This window comes from Punica granatum, chromosome 6 (assembly GCF_007655135.1).
Source record: "Punica granatum isolate Tunisia-2019 chromosome 6, ASM765513v2, whole genome shotgun sequence".
NCBI classification, from domain to species: Eukaryota; Viridiplantae; Streptophyta; class Magnoliopsida; order Myrtales; family Lythraceae; genus Punica; species Punica granatum.
The window spans coordinates 3,927,990-3,952,711 of NC_045132.1; the positions used below are offsets into that span (position 1 = coordinate 3,927,990).

At 37.5% G+C, this 24,722-nt stretch overlaps 2 protein-coding genes across 2 annotated transcripts; one reads left to right on the plus strand and one right to left on the minus strand.

Moving 5' to 3' along the window:
- Positions 1 to 14,234: 14,234 nt before the first annotated feature.
- LOC116211875 (probable acyl-activating enzyme 1, peroxisomal) lies at positions 14,235 to 16,484 on the plus strand. The gene is made up of 2 exons (XM_031546403.1): positions 14,235 to 14,657; positions 14,910 to 16,484. The coding sequence occupies exons 1-2, from the start codon at positions 14,316 to 14,318 to the stop codon at positions 16,350 to 16,352; spliced, it is 1,785 nt and encodes a 594-aa protein (XP_031402263.1). The 5' UTR covers positions 14,235 to 14,315; the 3' UTR covers positions 16,353 to 16,484.
- A 2,195-nt stretch (positions 16,485 to 18,679) lies between these two features.
- On the minus strand, positions 18,680 to 20,914 carry LOC116210105 (protein STRICTOSIDINE SYNTHASE-LIKE 5-like). The gene is made up of 4 exons (XM_031543914.1): positions 20,409 to 20,914; positions 19,893 to 20,200; positions 19,585 to 19,717; positions 18,680 to 19,174 (listed from the first exon to the last, which is right to left on the minus strand). The coding sequence occupies exons 1-4, from the start codon at positions 20,886 to 20,888 to the stop codon at positions 18,902 to 18,904; spliced, it is 1,194 nt and encodes a 397-aa protein (XP_031399774.1). The 5' UTR covers positions 20,889 to 20,914; the 3' UTR covers positions 18,680 to 18,901.
- Positions 20,915 to 24,722: the final 3,808 nt, after the last annotated feature.

Sequence of the window (24,722 nt, forward strand, 5' to 3'; positions counted from 1 at the left end):
TGAGTATATTGAAGAAAAGAAAAGTACAACTGAAAAATAAGTGAAAAGGGTGCAATTCCCAAGGATGGAAACCCATGATAAGATAAAAGATAAAGACAACGCTTCCACTAGACCATCTATAAGCTTATGTCACATAATATTTCACCTTTATATTGTTTGAAAGAATGATGATGAAAAAAAAAAAGAATTGCATGTATGGAAACACAGGGCACTCGCCTTCTAGATTAGATGGACCTGTAATTATTGTTTTATAAATATATTTAGATTTAGATTTAGATTGGTTTCATATAATTTATAGCAAATAATAATAATAAATCACGGATGTAATTTTTATGGATTAGTATTGTAGAAGTAAATGTGTTTGTTCATTAAACTATGTAGATGACAAATCTATTTTATTATATGTTATATGTCGAATGTAGACACAAAATTTTATATTAATTTAGCATTTTGTAATGTTTTTATCAAAAAAGGGAAGGAAAGTTGGGGGCTGATATTCTAATTTTAAAAAATTGAATGGACATATTGAAGAAAAGAAAAGGACAAATGAAAAATAGGTGAAAAAGGTGCAAGCTCAAAAGATTGAACCCATGACCAAGATAAAAGATAAGGAGAACTCTTCTACTAGACCATCTACAAGCTTTTGTCACGTAATATTTCACCTTTATAATGTTTGAAAGAAGGATGAAAAAAAAGAAGAACATCGTGTATGAAAAACACAGGGCACTCGCCTTTCTAGGCTAGATGGACCCGTAATTATTGTTTTATAAATACATTTAGATTTATATTTAGTTTGGTTTCATTTAATTTATAGCAAATAAAAATAATAAATCACGGTTGTAATTTTTGTGAATTAGTATTGTAGAAGTAAATATGTTTATTCATTAAATTATGCATATGACAAATATGCAGATACAAAACCTCATATTAAATTTATCATTTGTAATGTTTTTATCGAAAAGAGGAAGAAAAGTTGGGGGCTGATATTCTAAAGTAAAAATTGAATATTGAAGAAAAGAAAAGGTCAAATGAAAAATAGGTGAAAAATGTGCAATTCCAAAGGTTTGAACCCATGAATAAGATAAAAGATAAAAGAGAATTCATTCACTACACTATTTGTAAGTTTCCGTCGCATAATATTTCACATTTATATTGTTTGAAAATGATGAAAAAAAGGAAGAAGAACTGCGTGTATAGAAACATAGGACACTCGCCTCCTGGGCTAGATGGACCCGTAATTATTGTTTTATAAATATTTTTGAGATTTATTATGTACATTGATTAAAATAATTGGGCCAATTTCCTCCATGGCATAGTTTAACGCCGATCAAAGTCAATACCCAACGAATTTACTTCTTTAATTGCCATAATCCATCCATCCATTCATCGATGTTCATATATGCGTATCCATATCCATATATCCATAGTAAACTCCATTTTATCAAAAGAGGGTATAGCATACTGACACAAGCTCTTGCCTGAAAATAAAGAAGTTTCAAGTTTGATACTCGGTGGAACAACCCATGCCCCTTTATTAATTATTACGATTTATATTTCATTATATTAGACTTCCCTTCTAACTGAAAAAATGACTCCACTTTACATTAAAGAAGATCACATGTAGTAGGGTTAAACTAATCAATTTATAACTATATAACAATGGAATATTTAATTGCATATTATTATGTAACCTATATTGGAAAAATATCAATTGATCTATATAAAACTAAACCGTAAACTATTGGCATGTGAAATAAATTAAATATATAAAATCTAGTATAAATATGTATAACTCAAATTTGTAAGGGAAATTTCAAAAAATGAATAAGATAATTAGTCTATCTTCATCCAAGGTAATTATGCAAAGATTATTGTGTGAAATAATTTTATGACTCTTAAGAAGCAAAATATTTTTAAGAGATATATAATTATTAGATAAATAAAATAAATGTATGAAAAGATGAAATTGCATAAAATACAAAGATAGAATACTAAAACTATCATATAAAAACTTCCCAAAAATATTAGCAAATCACTAATTCTACAAAATTATGGTCCAATAACTAAAATCGACTCCTATATTAATAAATGATCTCCCATTACTGAACAAAATTTTAGAAAGTTTTAAAGAGTTTGTTTAATCATGCAAATTTCATTTCTTTAGTTGGATGTTAACATAATTTCTATATTAAGATTAAAATTTTTATTATTACTCATCAACTTAGCATAATATAAAAAGTTAAACAAGGATATCATGAAATTTGCATATTTAAAAAATAGTGAAGTAAATATATATGAACGATGGGACTTGTTTGGATGCCATCTACAGCAAACCTCTCTAGCATTCTTACTATTATATAAATATATAATATAATGCTTACTAATTGGGACTTGTTTGTTAGAAATTATATATTGAACGATGCAAAATTAGTCTAATTTTATTATTTAATTATCATATGGAACTTGAAATTAATTATCAAAAATATTTTATTATGTTAAGAAGTCAATATGGTTTTCAAAATTCAGAATAATTGTAATAAAAATGATATATAAATGTTTTAAGCTCATAAATGAAAATATACTTTTCAAAAAAGTTATGGTCTTATAATTGACAAATATTAATGTTTAGCGCTATGAGTTTAAATTTATAATTACAATAAAATATATAATTTTAAAAATAAGAACCTTATAAATATTGTTTAAAAAATGAGCGTGATGAAATTTTATTCTAATTAACTTAATACATGTCAATCTATATTGATAATTAACGAAGATAAGATGATGCATATTAATTAATATAAACAGTTTCAAAATATTATTATAATAATTAAGTTCTTATGTGGGAAAAAAGAAATTGACTGACTCTTTTTAACAAAAAAATGTTAATACAAATATTTGAAATTATAATTAATGATGGAAAATTTTTATTATCTTTAATAAAAATATTTGTATTTAGAAATGTAAATAATTATAATAAGAAATGGTATAGGAATATATGAAAACAATTGCACGGCTAGAAATTAGGTATTCTCTATAATAGAGAAGATTAGCATGAATCATCACCATCAATGCTTGCTATTTATAACTTATGTATTTTAGTCGTGTATATATATTGTTTTCATATCTAGAACTAGCTTCCATAATTAGACCCTTGTATACGACTATTTATTTCAATCAATTTCACCTCACTATTAACGTGAGGATTCAGCCAATTCTTCTCAGTCTTTATGGTATCAGAGCCTCAAATCGGGATAACACCCGTGCTGCTCTATAATCCTTCCTGATCCTAATCTGTAATTCTTCCCATAGCTTTTCTTTCTCACATTCTCTATGGCTGACAATAATTCCTCACTCATCTCCTCTTCATCCTCATCTGTTATCATTCAAACACCCTCTAGTATTCCTACTATCCCTGTCAAACTCAATGGCAGAAACTATCTCTATTGGAAAGGTATCATGACTCCTCTACTCGCTACCTATGGATTGCTGGACCATGTTGAAGGTCGAGCAATTGCACCAAACAAAACTATCACAGCAGCTGAAGGCACCATAGCAGCTAATCCTGACTATCTCAGGTGGGAGTCCAGAGACAATTTTGCACTTACCTGTGTAATGTTGGCAGTAACAGAGGAGATCGGTGTCACTATTCTCACTGCCAGGACATCACAGGAGGCATGGACCTCCCTTGCGACTTCTTTTCTCACCCAGACCGCCGCCCAGGAAGATCTTCTCGACCAACAGTGGCGAGACCTGAAAAAGGGCAATCAACCAATGGCTAAATTTATCGGAACGGTAAAAGAGCATGCTCTTCGATATGCCCAAATCGGAAAACCAAAAACATCAGCAGACATTAATCGACGCATATACACAGGTCTCGGCCCCGATTGGGAACCGATAGTCTTAGCACAGTCGGAACGAATGCTTACCCTCACCACCGATGAACTTCAATCTCTTCTCGTCGGCCATGAAGAGCGTCGCCTTTACGCTCAGGGAAGCCAGACGATTTCCGCACCTTCGAGCGCTCCGCTCTCGGGTCTGCTCGGTGCAGGACCCATAGAGGCTCTTTACACGGACGGAAGGAAGGGAGGCAATGGCGGCAAGAAGAACTCCGGGAAGGGTTACGGCGGCAAGAAGAACTCCGTCAGCAAAGGAGGCTCGGGAGGATCGGGAGGCTCAGGAGGCTCGGGTGATTTTCTCTCTGGAACGTATGAAGGAAACCCTAATTTTCAGATTGGGGGAGAAGTCGGGCAGAGAAGATTGGTTCAGGCCGGGCAGGCGAACTCGGGTCAGAATTATCCGGGTCAGTTCAACTCGGGCTCAATCCGAGATCCGCGCTTCGGCCCAGGTTCCTTCGGCCCAGGTCCTTTCGGGCCTCAGGGCAGTAATTCTTTCGGGCCTCAGGGTAATTTTGGGCCGTTCACTTCTGGCCGGCCCAATTCAGCCCGTCACTCTACCAGAAGCCCAGCTACTTTTGGAAATTCTGGGTTTCGGCCCAATTCAACGATTATTTGCCAAATCTGCAACCGTCCAGGACACACCGCTCCATTCTGTCAGTCTTCTGGAGCACAGGCTCATCTGACTCATGGTGCCTATCCGGGAATTCATGATTCAGACTGGTACATGGACTCAGGGGCAACACACCATGTCACATCTGACATATCCAACCTCAATTTTCATGATGACACCTCACACTCAGATCACATTCTCGTGGGTGATGGTAAATCAATTCCAGTCCTTGCCTCTGGTTCTTCAAGTCTTAAACTCTCTCAACGTCCTTTACACTTAAATCATATTCTTTATGCACCACATATTTCAAAAAATCTCATTTCCATATCTAAGTTCGCTAGAGACAATACTTGCTTTTTTGAGCTTCACCCAGATTGTTTCATTGTGAAGGATCGTCATACACGCCAGGAGCTTATGCGTGGACCGGTTAAAGATGGACTCTACTGTTTTCACCCGAGAGACAGGCATATCACCCATCCTCAAGCCCATTTTTCTGTGTCCGGATCCAGTGTTCTCTGGCATCAACGCCTGGGACATTCGTCTTTTCCAATAATCCGTCGTGCCTTAAGTACTTCCTTTTCCCTTAATAATGATCATGTTGGTCATATTTGTTCCGCCTGTCAAGAAGGAAAATTAATAAATAATTCTTTTCCATCTACTCTTCACAAAAGCACCTTTCCTTTTGAGCTTGTTCATACCGATATTTGGGGTCCTGCACCAATCACATCTTCTACTGGTCATCATTATTACATTCATTTCCTTGATGATTACAGTAAATACTCTTGGTTCTATGTCCTTAAATCTCGATCTGATGTCCTTAGTGTTTTTCGAGCATTTCGTCTTCAAATTGAGAACCTCCATGGACGTCGAATCAAGTATTTTCAGTCAGATGGTGCAAAGGAATTCCTCTCTGCAGATTTTCAATCTGAACTGCAGAACAATGGTATCTTCCACCGTATCTCATGTCCTCATGTTCCCCAACAGAACGGCTCTGCTGAGCGTAAACACCGTCATATTGTTGATATGGGACTCACATTACTCTTTCACTCTTCCATTCCACCAAAATTCTGGAATTTTGCCTTTGAAACAGCAGTATATCTTATTAATAGATTACCTACAAAATCTCTTAATTTTCAATCTCCATTTGAGGTGCTTCATGGTAGTTCCCCTGATTACTCTACCTTACGAGTGTTTGGGTGTCTTTGCTATCCTTATTTACGACCTTACACACGTCACAAATTAGAACCTCGATCTCAGCCCTGTGTCTTCCTTGGGTATCCTTATCATTACCAAGGGTATCGATGTCTAAATCCTATCACTGGTCGAATCTTCATATCTACTCAGGTTGTGTTCGATGAGCGTTCTTTTCCTTTTAGGACAGGTGAGCCTATCTCGGTGGTTGACAGTCGGTTCTCTTCTGGTCCTGCACTTGCTACTGGTATGTCTATTCCCTCCTCCTCTAGCACTACTTCTACCTATATCCCCATTCCCTCATCTGTTTCTTTTCCACTAAATGAGTCTAGTGGTCCTACCACTTCCCCTCCTGAGTCTTATGTTCCTGCTCCTGAGATTCATGACCAGTCCACTGAGTCTGGAGTTTCGGCTGAGGTTACTGAGGGTAATGATGTTGCACCTGTTACTCAGAATACTCACAGGATGACAACACGATCTAAGGATGGTACACTGCCTCCTCCTCGGTTTACTATATCTCGCCATCCCTATGCTTTCTCTGTTTCCGCTGCTTTGCAGGAACCTCAAACTTTTGCACAAGCTCGCAAACACTCCACCTGGCGAGCTGCAATGGAAGAGGAATATCTGGCATTACTCCAGAATCATACATGGGATCTTGTCCCCCCATCTTCTACACAGAATGTGGTTGGCTGCAAATGGGTTTATCGCATCAAACAGAAGGCCGATGGCACCATTGATCGTTACAAGGCTCGTTTGGTGGCAAAGGGTTTCAATCAGAGAGAAGGAGTTGACTATTCAGAGACGTTTAGCCCAGTCATCAAGCCGGTAACCATTCGAACAGTACTATCTATTGCTGTCTCCTCCCAGTGGCCAATTCGTCAACTGGATGTGAAGAATGCATTTCTTCATGGGCATCTCACTGAGGAAGTCTATATGTCTCAACCTCCTGGCTTCTTAGATACTTCTCGTCCTGATTATGTTTGTCGACTCCGTCGATCTCTCTATGGGCTCAAACAAGCCCCCCGGGCCTGGTTCCAGCGCCTCAATACATATCTTCAGCGACTTGGATTCTCAGACTCTAAAGCTGATCCCTCACTGTTCATTCTACGAGGACCTACTTATCATGTCTATCTTCTCGTCTATGTTGATGACATCATCTTGACGGGAACTCCAGGTGCACCCTTTGATTCCATAATTACTGCCTTACACCGGGAATTTGCCATGAAGGATCTCGGTCCCCTTCACTACTTTCTTGGGATGGAGGCTCGAACTAATGGTACTGGCCTCTATCTGACACAGTCCAAGTATATTCATGATCTTCTTACTCGCACTTCTATGCTGGAGTGCAAGCCTATTAGCTCTCCAGTCCCTTCAGGATCCAGACTTTCCCTTCATGATGGAGATATCTTTCAAGATCCTTCTCTTTACAGAAGTGTGGTAGGCAGCCTTCAGTATCTCTCCCTCACTAGACCTGATATTGCCTATGCAGTAAATCAGGTATGTCAGTTTATGCACTGTCCAACTACTGCTCACTGGATGGCAGTGAAACGTATCCTCCGTTATCTCAAGGGTACAATTACTTATGGTCTTCATATTCGCCCGGGCTCCATCTCATCTATTCATGGCTTTTCTGATGCTGATTGGGCCGGTAACCCTGATGATCGTCGCTCTGTCAGTGGTTTCATAGTCTTTCTTGGCTCCAATCCCGTCTCTTGGAGCTCCAAAAAGCAGAGGACAGTCGCCCGGTCGAGTACTGAGTCTGAGTATAAGAGTCTTGCCAATGCCACCGCTGAAATTTTATGGCTTCAGTCTCTCCTTCGGGAACTTGGAGTTTCCCAATGTCATCCTCCGACTCTTTGGTGTGACAATATCTCTGCGATATATCTTACAGCGAATCCAGTTTTTCACGCTCGGACCAAGCATATTGAGATTGACTATCACTTTGTACGGGAGATCTTCATGAGCAGGCAACTCTCTATTCACTTCATTAACTCCGATGATCAACTCGCTGATGTACTCACCAAAGGCTTATCTTCCTCTCGCTTCATTGACATCCGCTTCAAGCTTCACGTGGCGAAGTCCCCGTTCGGCTTGCGGGGGAGTAATAGAGAAGATTAGCATGAATCATCACCATCAATGCTTGCTATTTATAACTTATGTATTTTAGTCGTGTATATATATTGTTTTCATATCTAGAACTAGCTTCCATAATTAGACCCTTGTATACGACTATTTATTTCAATCAATTTCACCTCACTATTAACGTGAGGATTCAGCCAATTCTTCTCAGTCTTTACTCTATATTCGAAAAGCTGGTCATTTGAATGATGTGGTTGGGGTTAATAGTAAGTGCGATGAGATAGTCGGTTAATTACTATTTCCAACTGGTCAGTTAATTTATGAAAAAGTATACGAAGTATATCACATATATGCGAAGAAGCATGTATGACTTGAATAGCAGAAAGTAATGCTTATATAATCATCTTAGAAGACGTATATCTCGTTGGTGTTCTAATCTTTTATACAGTTCTTTATACTCAATAACAACTAATAGGCCTTTCTATTAATAAATTGTTACGCAGATTTTCAGCTAATTATATCTAGTAAAATTCACTTCTCCATAAGACTCCTCAATTCACGACCATAACCAGCTTTGGGTGCTTCGAGAGGTGAGACTTTTTTTGTTACAAGAGATGCTCATTGATCTAGTACAGTTTTAATGACTAATAAAAGGGTGAGAGTAATCCAAACACGAATATCGAATGTGGAATCTTTGGTTATCAAATGAGAGTATACATCATCACGCTACATTCTTCTTGATTTTTTTTTCAAAAAAAAAGGGATGCGATGCAACACTATGCAGAGGTGAGATTTCGTCTATGTAGGAGAGGAGGAGACAAAAGGCTTATTTACTTTTAGAAAAATCTTCTTTATTTTTCTTTCCCATTTTTCTTCTCATTCTCTAAAGAAAATTAAGAAATTATGTTTACAAACTCATGATTAAGAATTTTCAACTTCAATTCAATATTTAACAAAATAATTGATAAAAAAAATATTCCAATTGAAGAGAAGAGAATTGAAAAACTATCAAAAAATACTTCTCTAAACTACTTTGAATTTAGAGAATTAGAAAAATCTATTTTGTCAAAAAACTCTTCTTCATTTGAGACAGGTAAACGCATATTTTACAGTTTAATATTTTTTTATGAAAATATTTCAAAATTTTCTCAAAGTAAACAGTGATTTGGTTTCCCGAACTCACGGCCCAAGTAGAGAGTGGTTCAGTGAGAAAGAAAGGTCGATACTACTAGAGACATTCTCAGTGAGAAAGAATGCCCACCAGTTCTAAGACGATGTGGGAACATATATCTAATTAATTGCGACATATCCTTGAGCCACTCCTCTAGAACAAACTAACGGTGGATAGCTTTTTATTTAATGGCGGTCATGCTGAACTAGGTTCGTGATGAGATAAGTAGAAATGATGCTATCACAACGCAACCAATTAATTATATGTTACTCAGAGATGCTGGTGGTAAGTTTTCTCATGTATATGTGCTATGATGTTGCCTGATGAGACTGATGTAATAAGGTTGTCATATACGTTCTAGGTGTGTCTGGTATTCACAGTTGCTCACTTGTTGGGACAACTTACTAACACTAGGGGCGGCCTAAGAGATTTTGAGGCCTAGAGCAAAATTTTTAAATAAGAGGCCTTTTTATATTTACATAATAAAATTACTAGAGATTTTAAGTATTTTTTTTTAACGTTTTTTTTTTTTGAGATGCAAAGTCATTAGTGGAATTTTTATATCAATTAATCCTTTTTATTTTAATTTGTACCAATTAAGTCTACTATTAATAATATAAAAGTAAGAAGCTTAAATAAGTGTGTCTCCATATTTCGTAATTCCAATTTTACCCTTCAAATATTTTTATATATATTTTTATTCTTTTCCAAATATACCATTAATTCCATGTATTTAGACGTGACTCAGGAATTTGATGGTGTTTTTGTGATAAAAATCTCTTGGTAGGGTACCTTCTGATTTCTCATTAGTAGACGCGTCCCTATTGAATCAATGTGTTTTCATTGCAACGGTAATTATGCGAAAAAAAAAAAAACTGTGGACAAACCTCTTCTACTCCAGCGAAGAATACGAAACGTCTCCTTCATATACCAACGATCCCAAACGCTTGTGCAATCCGCTTGTATGCTCTCTCCATTATCAACTTCTCATGCGCCGGTGATGATTTCTCATCTCTTTGCATCATCAACTTCTGATGCCACTGCCTCCCATTGTTTTTGCATTTGAACTGCTTAAACGGTCTCCCTGTTATTTTTAGTTTTTTATTTATTTGTTCTCTTCTTCAGTTGCAGTTTCTATTGGGGAAAATTCACCGACACTCTATAAGAGTTCTTCCGGTGTTTCCTGATTCTTCACGTACACATATTCCTGGTATATATGATACCCCTTGTGTGCGAGACACAATGATAAAAGAATATTTTCCTCCTCCTATTACTGTTTGTGGTATCATAGTGCTGCTTTAAGTGAACGAAAGCCCCAGATGCCTCTGCCATGTCTATATGCCCCGGAACAAGTTGATCGATGCATGCCTCTTCGCCCTCCTGCTTGAGCGCACTTCAGATATTCCGAATGCCAGCCCATTTTGTTTGACTGACCGGCTCAAACAACTAATTATAGACGTAGTCAAGAGCAATGAAAAGCGTCCTATTTGCTCGAGAACGAAATGGCCTTCATGGACATACACATAGAGGCTAATTTTAGAGTCGTCCGTACGTCAATATTCCCAATAATTTCCACTCTTTCAGAGATTCCATGAAGCATTTCTTTCTTCTACCAATTACAAGGATTAATTTTTGGGCCAAGAATCGTTAGTTTCGTTCCACTTTTGTTCAGCATACAGTCCAATAATGGTTAAAAATTTATTGACATGTGTAAGCCATGCCTGATTCAAATGCCACCAAAATGGCCAAAACATAATGGAAACTATAAAAAATTATAAGTAATTAGTTCAATTTTTTTTGCCAAAATTAAGTCGATTTAAGTATAAAGTTACGGTTAATATAAGAAGTGAAGGTATAATCTTTTAATATTGCAGATTACTAGACTACTATATATTTGTTTGATTTTTGAAGTAATTAATCGAAACAAAAGAAGGAAAAAAAAATTTCAATTCTAATGTTTAACTGAAAAGGTATTGTAATAAACATTCATTTGAAGTATTATTAGTAATTTATATCTTGTTGTATTGCACATATAATAAATGTCAAAATAATATAAAAAAGGACTTAGCAAAAATCAGGATTAAACTAATGATGACAAAGAGCAATATGAGTCAATACTGTCAAAGGAAAAAAGAGAGAAAAGCAAAATAACAAAAAAAATTTAGTCTAATCTATATTATTATAATGGGGAAGGAAAGTAGTTAGTGTCACTTTCCTTTTCTTAAAAATACCCTTAATTAGATAGTATATTATATGAAAAACCCTAAACTATTGGAAGCTAAGTAAAGGGTGATTTAGTCAAACCATGTCTTCAACAACTAACAATTATTTCACTTCTCCTATCTTCTCTCTCCCTCTATCTTTCTCTCTCTCTCTCTCTCACATCTCTCCCGTTTCCTTCAATGTGTCCTTTCTTTAATTAATTAATTTTATGATTTAATGTTAAAATCATAAGAACATTTGATAAACCATATTATTTGATATATGTTATAAAGGTATTGAATATAATTATTTTTGCAAAAAAATTAAAATAGCAATGAAAACAATTACGTTAGTTCACATAATTGCGAGTCTTGATAACTAAGCCGCACGTAGTGCGAGAATGAATAATTATTGCTAATCTTCTTTTGTGTGCAATTCGAATATAATTTCAATTTCTTCTCAATTTTCAATTGAGAAAAGTACTAAAGAAATAAAAACTTTTGAAGCATTTTTTTTAGATCAAAACGTTTATTTTTGTATAAACGGGACATAATATTTGTTAATATATAAATAAGACCTTTCCTATAATTTGAATATTTTTATGTCTCAAAAGTTAAACCTAAAATATATAAATTTTAAAAGATTAGAACAATTACATATACACATAAAGAGCAAACTTACGGGGTCGAAGAACGAAAGTGAAAGGCTAATTGGCCAGTGGTAACCACACTCCTGACAAGGTCGTGGTCAGTGGTGGTTGTCGACCAAAGGCCTTCATCGCTCAACTTCCTACTTCTTATGAAGATATGACCAAGGGTACTGATAAAAAACTTAGAAAAAAAATGACAAGAGACATTTTCTTGTTTTTAGTATTTAATTTTTTAATGTCTTATGTTTTTAGTATTTAATTTCCTTGATTCTTTATTAATTTTCCGAACCTTATATTTTATTTGATTTTATTTCTTTTCTTTTTTCTGAGTTTTATTTTATTTTATTTTTAAATTTCACTTTTATTAATTTTCCTAAATTTTTCTTATTTTTGTATGATTATTTCTTAATCTTTTCTAAGTTATTTTTGAAAAGTTTTTTAAGCATTTTATATTAATTTTCTGCATTTTTCTAGTGCCATGTCATCGGACTATTCACCATATAAGCAAAAATTAACAAAAAGAATTACGGATGATAGAATTTGTTGACCAGTCACCTTCTCATGAAAGTCAATTAATTAAATATGTACGTTGACCTGACAATATACAAGTTTAAATAGCTCCTTTGGAATGTGTAAATACTTCCTTTGGAAGGTGTAATAATTCTGTTCAAATGCACAATACTTTTGAGAATTCATTGTTGTAGTGCACTTCACAAAGGAAGCACTACAATAAAATGAAAAAAAAAACAAAGAAGAAAAGAAAGAAACAAATATGGCGGTGGAAAATGAGGGAAACAATTTGGGTCACGTGGAGCCCATGGCTCCATGCCCTTTTTTTTTTATTGCTCCAGCAACTTCTACATAATATATACATATATATATATATATAAGCATATGTATATATGTGTATGCAAATACTGGGTCTCACACTTTGTCCATGTCAAGGTTGATTCAAATTTTGATTAATGAATCTCAAATTTGAATTCGAATTCGAATACTGTTGAGAGGATTTGTCTGATTTGTTGAATGGTGTCACTGCCATGTTGAAGACCACTCGCATACAGGGTGAAGCCAGGATTTCCATTCAGGTGGGACAAACTCATATTTTTGGAATAAAATTTTAAAATTCAAAATTCAGGGGGGTAATATACTAATTTTACATAAAAAAAACTTCATACTTTTAGAGTGAAATTAAAAGAATTCAAAGTTTAAGGGGGCAATTGCTCCCCAGCCAATACATTGGCTTTGTCCCTGCTCGCACGGGATGTATGATGGACATACCTATCACAATAAACAATAAACAAAAATGGCAAAAGACAACCCTCCTTACCATTTATCAATCAAGAAAAAGGAAAATAATTAATAAATAACTAAAACCAAGAGGTGGCCTTATAAAAATAATGGTCTAGCTAGAAGAATATAATTTCAATTTACAAACTCGAGGAATAGGACGTGGATTTATCCAAAAAAATATTAATGGTGCGTTTGATTTTAGAGTTAAAGTAAGTTTGATTTTGATTTTGATTTTGATTGTGGAAAAGGACAAATGAGATGAGATTATAAATTTAACTTGGGAAACGTGTATTTTTATTGTGTAGTGTGTTGAGTTAAAATCAAAATCATAATTCTAAAATCAAACTTACAAATCAAACCTGGCCTAAATAACTAAGACTAGGGCTGGCAATATTTCACACGACACGATAACACGACACGGATACGACACGAAGTTAAACGGGTTTGGGTTGGACATTTTTGATAATCGGTCTAAACGGGTCCAACCCGTTTAAACACGATTAATAAGCGTGTCTTATCGGGTTGAACCTGTGTAACCCGATTATACACGATTAAACCTGTTTATTTAAACATGTTTAATCGTGTTACTATAATCATGTAACCCGTTCGTTTATGTATTTGGATTTACCAAAATATCCTCATGTAATCCTAACTTCCTAAGTCCCTAACCTAATTTATTTTCCTTTTTTTCATCCAATCCAACACATGTCGTGTTAACGTGTAAACATGCCATGTTAACGTGTTCGGATAAACGAGTTAATCGGATAAACATGTCTTGTTAATGTATCCGGGTAACTGAGTTGATCGGATAAACAAGTTGTGTTAACGTGTCCTGATAACGTTTATAATCGAGTCGTATATACGTGTACCTATTATGACACGTTTCGATAAACGGGTTTAAACGTGTCTAAACGGGTTGACACGGATATAAACGTGTCGTGCATGGGTTTCCAAAACCTAACCCGTTTAATAATCGTGTCGTGTACGGGTTATAACTTTGATGACACGAACCCGTTTAGACACGACACATATAAACATGACACGACACGAATTGCCACCCCCAACTAAGACCCACTTCATGTTGGCCGAGTTTGTAAATTGAAATTATTTCTTCTAACTAGACCACTACTTTTATAAGTTCGCCTCTTGGACTTTGCTCCTCCCAAATCTCAGGCTTTCTTATCCGAATTTCGAAGAAATTTCTCTGTAAAGTTGGGACCCCCCATGAACAGGTTCCTCTTCAAGAACTCTCGAGCTCTCCTCTCTTCCCAATTCAACCGATATCTTACAGTGATCAATCGGAGCCTCTGCGCCGAATCGGACCGATGGGCTGCGGGGGGTTGGCCAGAGCCGGAGTCGTGGAAGTCGATGGAGGGTCTCGTCCGGTGCTCGGCCAACCACGCCCCGCTGTCTCCGATCAGCTTCCTGGAGAGGTCGGCTAAGGTCCACAGGGACAGGACATCTCTGGTCTATGGTCCGGTGGAGTACACGTGGGGTGAGACTCATGCGCGGTGCGTGCGCTTGGCTTCCGCCCTGGCCCAGCTCGGGATTTCCCGTGGGGATGTGGTGAGTGAGTAGAATTCTCCCTCCAATCCATGCCTGGGTGATTCCGTTGATTGATGCTGTTAGCGGTCACTGGTTAGGACCAATTTGAGTTTACTCACATGCCATTTCGAGATTTGCTTCAAATTACATAGGGGCCACATGAGAATGCTTGGTCTGGAAATTGATCAGATTAAGTTCAAATTTCGGTGCATTATTTCTTCCCCCATCCCCCTCAATTCTGCTTTCTCGTTTACGGCTTTGTTTTAATCACAGGTGGCCACTTTAGCCCCGAACGTGCCTGCCATGTACGAGCTGCATTTCGCGGTGCCGATGGCTGGCGCTGTTCTCTGCACGCTAAATGCCCGCCATGACCCTGCAATGGTCTCGGTCCTATTGAGACATTCAGGGGCGAAGCTCATCTTTGTGGACTATGAGTTGTATGAGATTGCCGGAAGGGCCCTTGACCTCATTGGAAAAACCGGAACGGAATTACCGGTCCTAGTTGTTATTTCCCAATTGGATGGCTCTGATTCACCCTCTTCTCATTCCGCTCACGAGTCGTACGAGGGGCTTGTTGCAGGTGGGCGCGATGACTTCGACGTGTTGAGACCCAATAGAGAGTGGGATCCGATAAGTATAAATTACACCTCTGGTACAACCTCAAGGCCTAAGGGTGTGGTGTATTGCCACAGAGGCGCTTATCTCAATTCCATCTCGACGTTCCTCCTCCATGGCATGGGGCCGCCACCCGTCAATTACCTGTGGACCGTCCCGATGTTCCATTGCAATGGATGGTGCCTCACTTGGGGCATGGCGGCCCTAGGAGGCACCAACATTAGCCTCCGGAAGGTCACTCCAAGGGCAATTTTCGACAATATAACTCGACATGGGGTGACCCATATGGGCGGGGCCCCAACCGTCCTGAACATGATTGTGAATTCTCCAGCGTCTGATCGTCAGCCACTTCCCCATCCGGTGGTGGTCATGACCGGTGGCTCACCACCCCCGCCTCAGATTCTCTCAGGGATGGCTGAGTTGGGATTCCAGGTTTCTCACCTATACGGCCTCACGGAGACTTACGGACCGGGGACATATTGTGACTGGAAGCCCGAGTGGGACTCACTGCCGAATGAAGAGAAATTTAGGATGAAGGCCCGACAAGGAGTTCAACATCTTGGGCTGGACGAGGTTGATGTTCAGGACCCAATCACGATGAGTAGCATCCCGGCTGATGGGCAGACTATCGGAGAAGTAATGTTTAGGGGAAACACGGTAATGTGTGGATACTTGAAAGATCATGAAGAGACCAGGAAGGCCTTCGAGGGAGGCTGGTTCCATAGTGGCGATCTTGCAGTGAAGCACCCTGATGGGTATCTCGAAGTTAAGGACCGATTAAAGGACGTCATTATCTCAGGAGGAGAGAACATAAGCTCGGTTGAGGTAGAGACGGTCTTATATAGCCATCCGGCGGTTCTTGAGGCTGCGGTGGTGGCTCGCCCTGACAACCATTGGGGCCAGACTCCATGCGCGTTTGTGAAGCTGAAGGAGGGATGCCAAATAAGCGATTACGAGATAATAGATTTTTGTAGGGCCCGCCTGCCTCACTACATGGCTCCTCGGACGGTTGTGTTTGAGGACTTGCCGCAGACCTCGACGGGGAAGGTACAGAAGTTCATCCTTAGGGAGAAAGCAAAGGCCCTAGGTAGCTTGTCTTGAACAGCAAGAAGGACACAACCTCAATCAAAGCTCCCATTTGTGATTACAATACCCAAAATTTTAACCGGAGTAATAATTCCGATACAATGAGTTTCAACTATTGATGCAGTACAAATGGTTATTCTGCTTACATTGAGAACTGCATCCAGATCCGACCTAAGCATTCATGCTCGCCTCAGAGGGCCCCATGTAGGGTCCAGTCGAGTCGGGTAATGTAAGTATTGATAAGGGAGCCGCAGTACAAATGGTTCCCGATAATCAACGTCAGCAGCAAGATTATCACTAATGTATAACATTATCAATTCATACCAAACATGATAATCAACATTACCAGTACTTTTAAAGATGGAAATTTATCTAAATGGTAATCTAATTACTAGTAATCGAAACGGCACCTTCTATCAAAATTAAAGTTGAACTTGCCCTGTCAGCGTACCCAAAAAAAAAATTAAAGTTGAGGGAACATGAGGGAATACTTAGAAGCAGAGAAGAAAGGGAAGGCGGGGTGACATGGAATGAGTATAAATCGATGAAATTCACAACGCAGGTGAATCTTATTAGCATATCAACGAATGTACTTTTTCTTCAAATTTCTGAATGATTTCACGAAACTTTCATTATGGATCGTCCTGAAATATTTTGCTGTCAGATGTTTTAAACTTGCAGGACGTCAACGAATCACTGAGAACGGCGAGCATTGCACCGGGATTATTGAGGAGGGCGATCAAAGATATTCGTGCGAATGGTAATTGATTCTGTTAAGGGAATGAAAAGTTAGGAAAAGCCTAGAAAAATATGTGGCTTGTGCAAGATCATTACTGGAAATATCTTTTGTTCGAATTTCTGAAAGTCAAGAACTGGCAATAGGATTAGGGGTGTGCATGGGTACTGGGTATACCCGGAACCGGTTGGAACTTACCCTAACGGGTAGGGTCCGGGTAGCTCGTATTGAAAATAGGGTAGGTTCCGGGTATTAAAATTAGGAACCTGTGAAAATCGGTTCCAGTTCCGGTTCCTGCCGACAGGGTACCCGGAACCGGTTATTTATTTAAAAAAAAAGAAGAGGAAAGAGTAAAGTTGCTATCTTCTCTAATGAATCAGAACATAAACACTTTGTTTTGTGAGGTCGTATTATGGATGTTCAATTTTGTCGATGGATTGATGAAACATATTATTATTTCATTATTGTGGATTAATCTAAATTTTGTTGATATTCTATTTGGCGTAATTACTGATTATGTCTGTGATATTTTCGATTTTATTTAACGAGAAGAACAGGGTACCCGGAACCTGTGGTATAATACAGGTTCCGGGTAGGTTCCGGTTCCATGATTCAACAGGGTAGGGTCCGGTTCCAAAATCTTGGAACCTGTCCCTTACAGGGTAGGGTCCGGGTATTATGAAAAATACAGGGTACCCGAAACCGATCACCCCTAAATAGGATACACAATTCCTGAAGGATAGACAATCTTGGTCGTCCGATCTGCTCTTCAGCTTAACTCTGAGATGTACGAGGACCCACTTTCATTCAATGAAATCATCAAGAGCAATGGAACAAAGCCCATCTCCTCTGCAAATACTCAACCCAAAGAGCAGTATAATCCGGTACAAGTCGCAGCCCAGCCCTGTCTTGTCCAGGCACTTCACTGTGATCACGGTGGAGTAATGGCCTTCAATGTCGGTATTGCTAATGACCACAGCATCCTCGTACACCATCCCAATTGCCCATTGGTTTGCTCCTCACTTTGTATCTTCAATCTTGAAACCGCTCTGTTTGCTTGCTCTACCCTGCTCTATGCGTAACAGAGCAGCTGGGGCAGCTGGAAAGGGAAGATAAGACCCACCAAGAACGGTACGGTCACTTTTTGATTTGCTGAGCTCTTTCAACTTTCTGGTGGCTACATGTTACTATGCGCTGAAGGATTGGAGATTCCGCCACGGAGGAGGAGGAGCGAATCGACTCGTCCTTTTATAATTTTCAATTAAGTAATAACATATTTCATGGAAAATTCACCAATATTTGTTTTTTGTGGACAAATCTATCTATATTTACATTATAATTAGTACTCATATTTGCTTTGATGAAAACAATTTTACATCTTCATTTAAGAAAAAAGATTGAAGGATTTATGCATCGAACTCAAGTCATAATAGTTATCCACTTCCCGTTCTAACATATGTTGGGAATTCTCTTCAATTAAAAATGAATTAGTGTCTCTCCTGGCTAGAAATAAACCGACATCTGAGCGAACAGCAGTTTTTTGTTAATAGACGTCTAAGTGAAGCAGTAAAGTGGACCACGACGGGGAAGATACAGAAGTTGATCCTTAGGGAGAAAGCAATGACCCTTGGTAGCTTGTTTTAAACAGCGAGAAACGGGGCACAACATCCATGAAAGCTCCCATTTGTGATTTACAATACCCAAAATTTTTACAGAGTGAGAACCCCGATACAAGGAGTTCCCACTATATGTTTATGCAGGTCTTAGTCGATTATTGTGCTTATGTTAATAACTGCATCCAGACCCGACCGAAGCATTCCTGCTCGACTCAGAGGGCCCCATGTAGGGTCAAGTCGAGCCGAGTAATGTAAGCATGGATAAGGGAACCACAGTACAAATGGTTCCCGATCTTTAAGCATCCAGTGACTAATGTACATCTGGAGTCATAATAGTGGGCGATTAGGTTTCCTTCCAGATCAACCATGAGAGCTCCGCCGTTCCCTTGATATGGAAGGCTCAGGTACTTCTGCAAGATCCAGAGTGCCTTTCGGATAAAAGGATATTTCAACACCAATTCCCACGTGAAGGTGTTCGTATTCCCCTGCAGAAAATCACATGAGAACCTGAGTTTCACCTCATTCATCTGTATGCCAAGATTTAGTCAATTCTAGAAGAGGTCAACAAGATTGCAGAGAATTATTAGAGCTTAGAATTTAGTTTGTCAGTCGACGTAGTTTCCTTGAGCGTATCATAGAGAATGCATCGTAGGAAAACATCCACAAATTGATTTGCAAACAGCATTGACAGGGACCTTGTGGTATATGGGGAACCTTGGACCTGCCTTCATATCAACCTAAGAAATCTAACTGTTACATAATTAACAGCCTAACTCGGGCAAGCATAAATTGTAACAGAGCAATGAAAAACTAATGAAAATCATCGACCTACTGATTTTATGCCTCTATGTGACTAGTCACGCCAGTGCAACAGATAGAACAGGAGTTTACGTACTTTGGTGAGTGCAATCCAGTAATGGCCTTCACCATCATACCGGATGTTGTCAGGCATACCCGGCAAATGGTCGATGAACTCATCGACAGTACCACTTTTCATGCCACTAATGTAATACTTCTTGCATCTGTTCCTGCAATGTCAGCAAGGACATTTGAGTTCTTCATGGTAGTATCTAACAAGACATCAAATATCAACAAATTGAAGTCCGAATTCAATTCTCAAACTCATGATAGCTGAGCACAAATTGAGAAAGAGCAGGGAGCACGTGCAACCGAGTGCGAGGACCAAATGCCAACCAAACTCACATGTTAGTTTCGCAAAACACCACAAACTCTTGATTCGGCGAGACGGCCACTCCGTTGGCGAAATAGAGGTCACGAACCAGCACGTTGGTCTGCTTGGTCTTCTGACAGTAGCTCATGAGTCGCCCATGGGGCCTGCCCTCGAGAAGGTCCCGGGTAGCCTCATTCAAGCCGTACTTGTAAGATGCATCCGTGAAGTATATGGTACCATCTTCTGCTACATCCACGCCGTCCGCTAACTTGAACTTCACCCCCTCTGCCTCGTCCGTTAACAGCTCCACCGTTCCATTTTCACTCAGTCTGAGAAGCCCCTGTTATGCAGTACCAATAAGTTATTACCGTTATATATAGAAATTGGAAATGTAAAAATTAAGTCCCGCTCTTTTCGCTTATGACCGATTTAGTCCTTCAACTTATCTGTTTACTTTTTGGTCATTCCTAGAACAGTAGCTAGGCAGCTCTCATATCAAGATACCCTGGACCATACCAGGTGAAATTTTGAAGAATAAACCGGCCAACCTTTTCAGTGTCCGTCACAATAACTTCCTTGTGAGGACCGAGGACGAGCCCGAGTGGCCTGCCGCCGGTGTTGACCCATTCTTCCACGGTTGAGTCATTCAACCTTACTCGCCTGACCCATCCGTCAGCGCAGCCCGTATAGATGATCCCTGATTCAGGGTCGTAAGCAATATCCTCTGGGCCAGGCAGTTTCGGCTCACCAAGCCTCTCCGACCCATCCAGCATGTGGCTGTTCACCCTCTGAGCCACCACCGGCGGGCGATCGGTCAGCTCATGGAGGGGCAGCTCAGCCGGGTCAAGCGAGTCGAGGTGGAAGAGGAATATGGCGGGTAATATGGGGAACAAGATCAATAGGAAAGCGAAGGGCCGCCATAGGTGGTGTTTGTTTCCCGGTAGTTGTGGAGCTCGAGAGGCCGTGGTTGAGTCGGACATATTGGAAGGCAGCTCGTTGGTGATCCGATGGAGAAATACGGACGTCATTCTTTTATAGATAAATTAGGGAAGCTCATACTTTTTTGTTGTTTTTGGGTAGGTGGGGAAGTTATCCTTTTCAACTGTCGAATATAAAAATGGTAATACTCCGAAGTTGAATTCGAATTGTATACAGGAACTATATGAATTGATTTTTTGTGAATGGGTCCCTCCCACTTTTTATGAATGGATTTCACTCCTACGAGGACTACATTAGACCGGAGTTTATATTTTCGGTTACAAAGAAGTCTTAAAATTTATACAGTGAAAGAAAAATGTCAAATAACTAATAATTAAACACGGATAGTTTATTAGGTGCCAAACCTGCGACCCTAAGTCAAGAGGCGAGGACATGCGCTAGGGACGAATGCATTTAGGATTTAGCTCTAAAGGAGTGAGGCCCTTGGGGAGGCAATAAGAACATAAACTTATCAATTTAGTAAGGCAAGTAGCAGTAAATTTATGAATATTTAAAGGACCATATAAAAATTTCCTCAGAACATCGGTCCCTCAGCCCTCTTCGGTCCATTTTGGACATGCATCACTTCCTTGCGCATCTTTTGATAATGTGTTTTTATTTCCTCTTCATCTATTGCACGCTTAAAACCCAGAAATAAAATGATAACATAAAAATTTTCAACTTTATCAGGTCAAATAGCATATATTACATGTATATAAACTATATATAAATAAGTGTTCACATGAAAACGCCATAAGAAAGCTAAATCCTTAAGAGTGCTTAAAAATCCATATTTAGTAAAACGCTTCTATAGAACTTGAACAAGTGCAATTATTAGAGGCGTAATCGAGTTGAGGCGAGTCCAAATATGGAGGCTCAAGCTCAGCTTGATCACGTTTTTGTGAGCACGAGCTCGATAGCGCTTCAACTGGGGAGCTCAAGCTCGCAAGTGATATAAATAAGCAGGCAACAACTCAAGCTCGACTCGCCAAGAGCAAGCGAAGCTCAAGGGTTTGATGATCAGATGAGAGCTGCGGCCGCCGTGCAGGTGGAAGTCTGGCAAAGGAGCAGATGACGTATAACAGTTCTTCTGGTTTTTTCAAGAAAAAAAAATCAATAAAAAATCTGCATCCTCTAGATGAGTCCGCCGGCACCTTGGCAGGTAGCCGATAACCTCATCCTGGCGAGGCCCCACATCTGACAACTACCTAGTCGAACAAAGAGGTTCTTTCAATTTGTAGACTTCTCATTGAGCTTTGGATTTTGTAAATTGTATAATTAGAAAGATACCGTGGATATATATAGTTTAAGCTATTTCTTGGTATTACTGAGAGCCACTATTGTATTATTATTAAGTTAGTCTTGAAATTTTCGCAATTCAGTGCATCGAAATTGCAACATAATTAGATTGGTTTATCAAAATCGGTACAGTATTCTATTCGGTCCATGTAAACCTGTGCAAATAGATAGATCATTCCGGATTCAGTCATTGTCTATACTAGGTATAACGACCTGCACGTTGTTGGCGGTATTGATAGAGCATTTGATGAGGATGGAAATTTATATTTCAAAGACTTGATCCAAGAATTATATGCTTTAATTTTCAAGAATAATAATATTATAATTTTTTATTTTACGAATTATATAAGATAAATTATCTTATATTTATTTTAATTTTGGTTAATTTATAATTTTTTTTTTTTTAGAAATTATTTTAATTTAATTTTAGTATTTTATTGTTTTTTAATATAGTTAGGATTAATTTATAATAGTATTTTTATATTTAGTTTTTTTAATATTGTTCAACGGTTTTTTCAAATAATCTTGATTATATGTGGATTTGGAGAATTCGCAGGGAATTACAATTTTTATTAGTTTTGTTGTTAAATGTTTGAAATTTATAATGCAATTTTTCAGTTGATATTGTTCAATAAAATATGGGAGTAGTTTCATTTATATATTAATATCTTTAAATAAAGGGTTTTTACCCTATATATCCCATGGTTTCACATTTCTTTCAAATCTATCATATGCTTGTAAAATGATCTAAAATATCCTATGGTTTACATTTTTTTTCAAATCTATCTCGGCATTATATTTTCCGTTAATGAAACATATGCAGGCTCCAAATCTATCCCATGGTTTTAATTTTTTTCTTAAATCTATCCCGGGTAAAAGGGCTACAGTGGCAAGACCGTTAAATGTTGACGGAGATATAACGGCGCGATAGATTTGGAAAAAAATGTAAACCATGAGATATTTTAGATCATTTTAAAAGCATATGACAGATTAGAAAGAAATGTAAAACCATGGGATATATGGGGTAATTTGCCCTTAAATAAATAGAACAAGTTTTCTCATGAACATCAAATAAAATTATAAAAACATCATGGAAACCAGAAGATATTGGGAAAAGTCTAACTAAATATTAATGGAAAGACTCAAAGAGATGAACGTCCATGACCTTAGGTTTTGCCCTATACGCTCGCTTATGTAGAAGGCGCTCGTTGTATGAAAGAAAGAAATCCTGGAGAGTGGGTTAATATAATAATATATATATATATATATAGATTTAGATTGGTTTCATATAATTTATAGAAAATAAAAATAATAAATCACGGAAGTAATTTTTGTGGATTAGTATTTGTAGAAGTAAATATGTTTGCTCATTAAAATGTGCATATGATAAATCTATTTTATTATATGTTATATATAGATAAATATTTTTTATTTATAGTAGAATGTGGATACGAAATTTTATGTTAACTTAGCATTTGTAATGTTTTTATCGAAAAGAGAAAGAAAAGCTGGGGGCAAATATTCTAATTTTAAAGAAAAATTGAATGAGCATATTGAAGAAAATAAAAGGACAAATGAAAAATCGGTGAAAAAGGTGCACTGCCAAAGAATTGAACCCATGATAAGATAAAGATAAAGAGAGCTCTTCCACTAGATCATTTATAAGCCTCTATCACATAATATTTCACCTTTATATTGTTTGAAAGAAAGATGAAAAAAAAAACAAGAAGAACTGCGTGCATGAAAACACAGGGCACTTGCCTTCTAGGCTAAATGAACCCGTAATTATTGTTTTATAAATATATCTAGATTTAGATTCAGATTTGGATTTGAATTGACTTCATATAATTTATTGAAAATAAAAATAATAAATCAAGGATGTAATTTTTGTGGATTAGTATTGTAGACGTAAATATATTTGTTTATTAAACTGTGCATATGACAAATCTATTTTATTATATGTTATATATAGATAAATATTTTGACTTATAGTAGAATGTAGATACAAAATTTTATACTAACTTAGCATTTGTAATGTTTTTATCGAAAAGAGGAAGAAAAGTTGGGGCAAATATTCTAATTTTAAAAAGTTGAATGAGCATATTGAAGAAAAGAAACGTACAACTGAAAAATAAGTGTAAAGGGTGCAATTCCCAAGGATGGAAACCCATGATAAGATAAAAGATAAAGACAACGCTTCCACTAGACCATCTATAAGCTTCTGTCACATAATATTTCACCTTTATATTATTTGAAAGAATGATGAAAAAAAAAAGAATTGCATGTATGAAAACACAGGGCACTCGACTTCTAGGTTAGATGGACCTGTAATTATTGGTTTATAAATATATTTAGATTTAGATTTAGATTGATTTCATATAATTTATAGCAAATAATAATAATAAATCAAGGATGTAATTTTTGTGGATTAATATTGTAGAAGTAAATGTTTTTGTTCATTAAACTATGTAGATGACAAATCTATTTTATTATATGTTATATGTCGAATGTAGATACAAAATTGTATATTAATTTAGCATTTGTAATGTTTTTATCGAAAAAGGGAAGGAAAGTTGGGGCCTGAT